The 7,705-nt window shown below is 69.9% G+C and overlaps 1 protein-coding gene across 2 annotated transcripts in view; it reads right to left on the bottom strand.

The window, feature by feature from the left end:
• Window positions 1–5,921, bottom strand: part of IRS2 (insulin receptor substrate 2) — a 28,152-nt gene extending 22,231 nt beyond the window's left edge. For both annotated transcript variants that reach the window (XM_045081324.1, XM_045081323.1), the window contains exon 1: window positions 1,937–5,921. In XM_045081324.1, the coding sequence (XP_044937259.1) occupies window positions 1,937–5,921 (3,985 nt within the window). The remainder of the gene's footprint in view (window positions 1–1,936) is intronic.
• Window positions 5,922–7,705: the final 1,784 nt, after the last annotated feature.

Here is a 7,705-nt window from a genome sequence, read left to right as displayed (position 1 = left end):
CCGAATGTATCTCCTTTATCAGAAAGGCCTAGAATCCTTGCAGGCTTGGCCACGTAAACCCCAGCTCACTCCTCCTGCGGCTGCCAGAGCCTGCTCCCGGGGCCTCGCGCGGTCCAGTCCAGGTTTTTGCTGCCTCCTTCCCCAAAAGGCCTAAAAGGTGTTATGTTCTCAGGCTGCTTTTCTGATTAGAATCAGATTTCAGCAAAATGTACTTTCACATTCACGAGGGCATATACCCTATACACCCATGTGGGCGGACGAAAAGAACTTTTTGTGAGGATGCATCTCTCCCCAGACCCAGTTCCAGTGCTGCAGGGGCCGTTTCTCCCGTGTGTCCTGGCAGGCGGCTCTTCCCTCCACCCCAGGACTCACACAAGCCATTTTTCTGAAGTACCTGCAAGGGCTTCACTTAACTCCAAGTGCAGTGACCTTCAGTGGAGAGTCGCCGGTTACGGGATACATTCCGACCAGTTCCACAGGATCTAATCAGATGCCACAGCTCTATGCTCCTGGTAACTCCCTAGGACTCTCTCCTCTTTCACTCTATGGTTTAAATGAAGCCAAACAGCTCTTCCCCTGTCCTAACAGGACAACTGCCTGTTTACCCTGTCGCTGTACTTCCGAACGCCAGGGACCGACCGTCCCAGCAAACTCTAAACCCCATGCTGGACTCAGGGGGCATTCTGCTACTCTGTTTGTTTTAAGGACAAAGGGCACACACGGATCCCCAAGCTCCTGAGACCATCCCCTCGGACCCTCGGCAGCCTGCTGACCTCGGGCCAGCACAGAACTCAGGCTACGGAACCCTTTTCGCTACTTTGCGTTTTGGGATTTGTCTTATGGTTCCCCCAGAGCCTCTCCGTGCCTAGCAGCCCACCCACCACCACCAAAGAAAATGAGGAAACGAACACTGGCTCCCCCTTGTTCTCCACCCCCACCCCCAGCCATCTGAAGTTTGAGATCCTCAGAACACACCACCAGCCGTCCTCCTCGTGGGTATCTGATGAGTCTGTGAACCATACAGGGCACCCTCCGGCCCAGTTGTTCCAGAGAAGACCCATGAGGTCGTCTTCCACTTGTTCTCCCTAAAGCACTGATACTAGACCCCGCTGCACGTTCCCATCACCTGGGCCGGGGCCTGCAGGTCTGCCCGCTGGAGGCTTCCCCCGCTTGCGTCTGGGCCAGGCCCCGGAGGTTAACTTCCTCAGGTGAGCCTCAGGGGGACAGGGCACTCAGAGGACGCCCCCCAACCAGCAGCATCAACACAGCCTTCTTAGGAAGGCGCACTCTGGGCCACACCCTAGACCTCGGCCGTCGGAACTTCTGCAACCCCACCACCCGGGTTTAGCTCAGACCAGGTCACGGCCATGTAGACCTGGACTCCGCCGCTTTCCTGCCGTGCGCGGGCACCGTCCCCATTCCAGACCCTCAGGAGAGAAAATGGTTCAGTGTTCCCTGCTGCAAACACCAGAATGGACACTCATTTTCCAAATGACTTGCAGACCTGTAGTGATAACCTCTGAGCCGCCACAAAGATCCCAGGTGGGTTGTGGTTCCAGGAAAACAAAGCAAAAGGTGAGGCAGCTGTCAAACTTAAGGTCAAGAACCCGCAGCTGGCACTGTGGGGCAGCTGACCTGGGAAGACACCGTCCTGGGACCCGATGGGAAGAGGGGGCTGGACCAGAAAAACAAACCCGCGCCTCCTGCGTGGGAAACGTCACCTTCGACTCCAAGACCACCGGACGGCTCTTGGTGTCTGGAGAAGGAGGAAGCCAGGGGAAGAGCCCCAAGGAAAACAAAACAAGAAGGCTGGTCCGGTATTTGGGCGCTCAGGTCAAGGTACCAGAGAAGAGAATGGCAGTGAACCCAGAGCCCGCCCACGGGCTCCCCCCCCACCCGGCTTCCACCCGCCAACCACAAGATCCAAGGGCCTCACCTTTCACAACGGTGGCCTCCTTCAGGTGATGGGACAAGAAGTCAATGCTGGCATAGGTGTTGGCGGAGGGGAGGGCGCCAGGGCCCGGCCCCCCGCAGACCCCACTGCTGCCGCTGCCCCCCACAGTGCTGATGAGACCCCCGAGGCTGCGGGTCCGGCCCCAGGCGCTCTTGTCTCCGGGCTGCGGATGCGGGTGCTGCTGTGGGGTCGGTGACAGCCCAGGCTCGTCCCTCACGTCGATGGCGATGTAGTTGAGGCCATTCTGGAAGCCGGCAGAGGTCTCCCTGCACATGGGAGAGCTGCTGCCCCCGGGAACGCCCACCAAGCCACCCGGCTGACTCGGGACCCATGGGCGTGCCTGCTGGGGGGGCGGCGGCTGCAGCTGGCGAGGGGACATGGGGTGCTCGTCACCCCCACCCAGGACGCCGCTGCTGCCCCCTTCACTGCTTTTCCTGAGAGAGACGTTTTCCACGGAGGCCGAGTTGTGGCGCTTAGGGTTATGGGCGAAGGACGGGGACACGGGGGTCACAGTGGTGGTCGAGGAGAAGGTCTCGGAACTGTGGCGCCGGCGGCCCCCCTGTGGGTCTGCGCGGATGACCTTGGCTCCCCGGTGAGGGTCTGGGGGCTGGCTAGCCTGCAGGAAGGCCTCGACACCTGACACCTGATCCATGAGACTCAGCCTCTTCAAGCCGGACGTTGGGCTGGTAACACGGGCACCTTCCGGCTTCGGGGGGGCCGCGATGGGTTGTGGCGGGGTGGCAGCCACGCCAAAGGCCATCTCGGTGTAGTCACCATTGTCCCCGGTCTCCGAGGACGAAGAGGAGGCAGCGCTGGGGCCCTGGCAGGCGGACGCCTGGGGCAGGCGATACAGCTCCCCTGGGGGCGGCGGTGGGGGATGCTGCGGCTGCAGCGAGGAGGCGGGGGCAGCGGGGCGCGGGGGCAGCGGCGGGTAAGGGGACGAGGCCTCGGGGGACAGCAGGGCATCCAGGGAGCCCACGGGGTCCCCGCTCTGGGTGCCCGGCTTGGGCGACTTGGGCGAGCTGAAGTCGAGGTTCATGTAGTCGGAGAGCGGGGAGCGCTGCCTGCTGTCGCTGCTCGTGCCCGGGGTGCCGGAGCCCAGGGAGGAGGCCGGGCTGCTGGCGGACAGCAGTGAGGACGAGGAGGCCGCGGAAGCCAGCAGCGGGGGCGCGGGCGGAGACAGGCGAGCTCCAGCGTCGCCAAAGTCAATGTTGATGTACTCGCCGGGGCTCTTGGGCTCCGGCGGCAGAGGGTACTCGTGCATGCTGGGCAGGGTCTGCAGCCCCTCCAGGGACAGGCGTGTGGGCCGCACTAACCGGGCGCGCTGGTTCAGGAAGCCCTCTGGGCGGCCGCCGCTGCTGCCACTCGGCCTGCTGGGCGAAGGCACTACTGGGTGAGGAGGCTGGCTGTGGCCACCTCCCGCCACAAAGGCGCTGCTGGCCGGCGCAGCCCCGGGGCTGGACGGGGGTTCGAGCCTCTCCTCTTCCAGGATGCGCCCCACGGGGGAGCTCATGAGCACGTACTGGTCGTTGTCGCCGCTGCCCGTGTAGGGAGCCTTGTAGGAGCGGGGCAGGGAGCTGTAGCAGTAGCCAGGGACTCCCCTGAGCATCTCCCCGCTGCCATGCAAGGCGGCTGAGAAGAAGTCGGGAGGGGTCCCCGAGGTACCCGCGTCGCTGGGGGACATATTGAGGTAGTCCCCGTTGGGGAGCAGCTTGGTGTCAGCGTTCTCCATGGACAGCTTGGAGCCACACCACATACGCATGTACCCACTGTCCTCGGGGGAGCTCTCGGCTGGGGAGCTCGTCTTGTAGCTGCCCCCGCTTGCCGGAAAAGCCCTGCTGACCGTAGGGGTGGGCGCGGGCACCGCGGTTCCCGTGGGGGGCAGGGCTGCCGCGACAGCCGCGCGAGGCTGCAGGATCTGCTTCGGGGCGGACACGCTAGTGGGGCTCATGGGCATGTAATCATCACTCTTACAGCTGCCACTACCCCCACCCAGGAGGGCCACGCCAGGGGTCATGGGCATGTAGCCATCGTCGGCACCCAGGTTACTGCTGGAGCTCCTGTGGGACCCGATCTCGATGTCTCCGTAGTCCTCGGGATAGGGGTGGTAGGCCACTTTGGGAGACGACGCGGGGCAGGTCGGGCAGAGGCGGCCGGAGCTGCCAGAGAAGGTGGCCCGCATCAGGGTGTACTCATCCAGGGACGCGGAGGAGGGCTGCGGCACCGGCCGCTGCCGGGCAGGCGTGGTCAGGGAGTAAGTCCTCTTCCTCAGCCCTCGGTCCAGGTCCTGGGCGGCGTCCCCCGACACTCTGCGGTAGGGGCGGCCGCAGTGGCTCAGGGGCCGGTCCATAGTCATGTACCCGTACAGCTCGCCCCCGCCGCCGTCCCGGGCCGGGGGAGTCTCGGCGATGGACTCGGGCGTGTTGCTCCTGTGGCCGCCGAAGGCTCTCAGGTCGCCGGGGCTGGAGCCGTACTCATCCAGGGACATGAAGCCGGGGTCGCTGGGGGAGCCCGAGGCCGAGGCGCTGCCGCTGGAGGGCCGCTGGCCGGCGGGCTGGTGCAGGGGGTGCGGCAGGTGCGGGTGCGCGCCGGGGGGCGGCGGGTAGGAGCCCGAGCCGTGCCCGCTGCTGGACGACAGGCTGCCGGGGCTGGTGGCGGCCGGGGGTGAGCGCGCCACGGGCATGGACATGGACCGGCTGTGCTGCAGGGCGCCCCCTGCCGGCGCCGGCGCCGCCTTGCTCGCGCGGGCCCCGCAGCCGCCGCTCAGGGTGTGCGAGCGGCTCAGGGGCGCGCGCACCGGCCCGGGGCTCAGGGGACTCCCGGCCACCGACACCGGCCTGCCGCCCGCCGCCCCCGCGCCCGCCGCCGCGCCCCCGTCGCCCTCGCTGGCCGTGCGCACCCGGCACGAGCTGCACTTGGCGGCCGGCGGGGTGGCGGCCAGGCTGTCCGTGCGCGAGCGGCGCACCAGGCCCGTCTGGCTCGGGGGCAGGTTGACCAGGTGGTGGTGGCGGCGCGCGCCGGGGACGCTGATGGGGTGCGTGGAGGACGAGCCCGACGACTGGCTCTTACTGCGCGGCCGGAACTCGAAGAGCTCCTTGAGGGCCTTCATGGCCTCCAGGATGGTCTCGTGGATGTTCTGCGCCACCACCGAGTCGTCCGCCTGCATCCACAGCTCGCCCGGGCCCGTGACGGCCGAGCGGCCCACCTCGATGAAGAAGAAGCTGTCCGAGTGGCCGCAGCGCCGGATGTTCATGAGCTGCAGCGTCACCGACGGCTGCTCGCAGTTGAGCTTCACGAAGCCGATGGTGCGCGCCGACAGGCACAGGCGGTACACGCCCGTCAGGTTCTTGCTCTGGCCCAGGCCCTTGGGCTTCAGGTTCACCTGCCACACCTCGCGGTAGGCGGCCGTGGCGGGCGCCACCAGCCCGTAGCTGTCATCGGCCGCGGCGGCGCCGGCCGAGCCGCCCAGGGCGCCGGGCAGGGAGGCGCTGCAGGACGCGGCGGTGGCGGCGGCCGGGGGCGCGTCGCCGGCGCGGCCCTCGCTGACCAGGTCGGTGAGCGCGCGGTACCAGCCCTCCTGCTCCTGCTCGTTCTCGGCCGCCACCGCGAAGTACTCGTCCTTGGTGTAGAGCGCGATCAGGTACTTGTGCTTGGCGTCGGCGCGCTTGTTGATGTTCAGGCAGCAGTCGAGCGCGATGACCCGCTTCGGGGCGCCCGCCTTGCTCCGCCACTTCTTCTCGCTCTCGTAGTACTCGAGCCGCGGCGGCTGCGGCGCCGGCCCCCCGCCCGCCGCCGCCGCCGCCTCGTCGCCGGGCCCGCGCAGCACGAAGAAGCGCTTGTGGCCGTGCTTCTGCTTGCGCAGGTAGCCGCACTTGCGCACGCTGTGGTTGTTGTTGTTGTTGTTGTTGAGGTTGGGGCCGTCGCCGCCCGCCGGCCCGGGGGCCCCGTGCAGCGGCGGGCTCGCCATCGCCGGCGTTTCAGGCCGCGCCGCCCGGCCGGGCGCGGAGGAGCTGGGGGCGCGCGTGGGGGGGCGGGGGCGCGGGCGGGGGCGGCTCCCTGCCCCCCGCGTTCGTCCGCCGGAGCCCGCGTCCCTCGGGCCCAGAGGTGGGGAAGGCTGGGGGAGGCCCGCGGGGGCCGGCCCCGAGCGGTGGCGCAGCGCCCTCCGCGCTCCCGGGCCCCGGAGGATGCCCGGCGCGGGCGGTGGCCGCCCCCCGGCCCGGCTGCCCGCGGCCGCTGCCTCCCGGGCGAGCTCTCTCGGGCGGCGCCTGGGGGACTCGCGGGCTGGGCCGAGAGTCGGGGTCCCCGCGCCGAGCCGCGGGGCCGAGCCTAAGGCGCGCGCAGCCGCACGGGTCCCGCCGCTGCGCCGCGCTCCGGGGTGCCGGGGTGCGCCCAGGCACTCGGGGTCCGCGCCGCCCCCGGGGCTGCTGCCGCTGCCGCTGCCGCTGCTGCCAACGGCGACCCGGGCTCGTCGCGGTCCCCGCCGCACAGTGAGTAACACATCGCGCACCGAGTGACTGAACTAAGAAGAGCAAAACAACATGTGACTCGGCGTTACGCAGGCACACACGGCGCGGCCGCCCCGCCCCGCCGCCCGCATTGGCGCCGCGCCCCCCGACGGACGGCCGGCGCAGCCAATGGGCGCGGGCCGCAGAGGGGGCGGGCCGCGCGCCCCCGCCCCGCCCCCCTTTCTCCCGGGGCTGCGTTTCCCGCCGTCCCCTCCCCCTCCCGCGGAGGCCGGGGCCCGGGCGGGGCGGGGGCCGGCCCGAGCCTCATTAATCAGAGGCTCGTTGTGGATGCCGGCGGAGGAGATGCCACCCAGGGCGGGAAAAGGGGCGCGCGGGAGGGGCGGGGGCCGGCCTGCGCGCGGAGGGCCCTCCCCTCCCGCCTCGGACTCAATTAATTGGGCTCGCAGCTTCCGCCGGGGAGGAGGCCGGGGGAGGGGACGCCGCGCGGGGCGGGGGCCGGCGGAGATCGAGGGCCGGGACCGCCGGCCGGGGCTGGGCGCCGGGGGCGGGGGGCGGCGGGGGGCGGCGGTGGCAGCAGCGCCCGTCCTCGGGCCCCGCATCGCCGCCGCCGCCCTCGCGGGGGTCCGGGGGGCGCGTGAACTCGGCTGCCCTCGCCTCCCCCCCCCCCCCCCATCACGCACTTGGGCGCGCGGATCTGGCGCCCAAACTCGGGGTGGGCGCGCGCCCGGCCGCCGCGGCGGGTGTGCGCCTGGGTGGTTCCCGGGAGCCCGGCCCGCGCCTTGTTTACGAGCATCCCATTAGTCACCGGAGCGCGCCGGGTCGGAGGCCGCGCGGGGCCCTTTCCCAGCAGGAGGGGAGGGGCGCGGGCGGCGCCCCCGACCCCCGGACCGGGTTCCCCTGGGGCGGCTCCCGGGGTTCCGCCCCCCGCGCCCGGGGACGCCCTTCCCCCGCACCCAGGTCGCGGGCTCTTCCGGGGCGTCATCAGCGCCATTCACTCGTCGGGCGCCCGGGAAGTTGCCGTCCCCGGCCCGGGATGTGGTCGGAGGAGCGGCAGGAGGAGCAGGCGCGCAAGAATGCGGTTTCCATAGCGCCGCGGAGAGGGCGGGCGCCGGCGGGGGCGCAGCCCGGGCCCCGGTCCCCGCGCCGGGGGCCCTCTCCGCCCGACCCTCGCGGCCCCGCGCGTCCGGGCGCGGGGCGGGCGGCTCCAGACCTGCGCGCCCTTCGCGGGCGGCGACGGCCTCCTCGAAAATGCCCTTGAAGAAGCGCTTCTAGTGTTTTCCAGCTA

Source organism: Mustela putorius, unplaced genomic scaffold (assembly GCF_011764305.1).
Source record: "Mustela putorius furo isolate JIRA1106 unplaced genomic scaffold, ASM1176430v1.1 tig00000551_pilon_pilon_pilon, whole genome shotgun sequence".
Lineage (NCBI taxonomy): Eukaryota > Metazoa > Chordata > Mammalia > Carnivora > Mustelidae > Mustela > Mustela putorius.
This window is presented reverse-complemented; position numbering and strand designations above follow the sequence as displayed.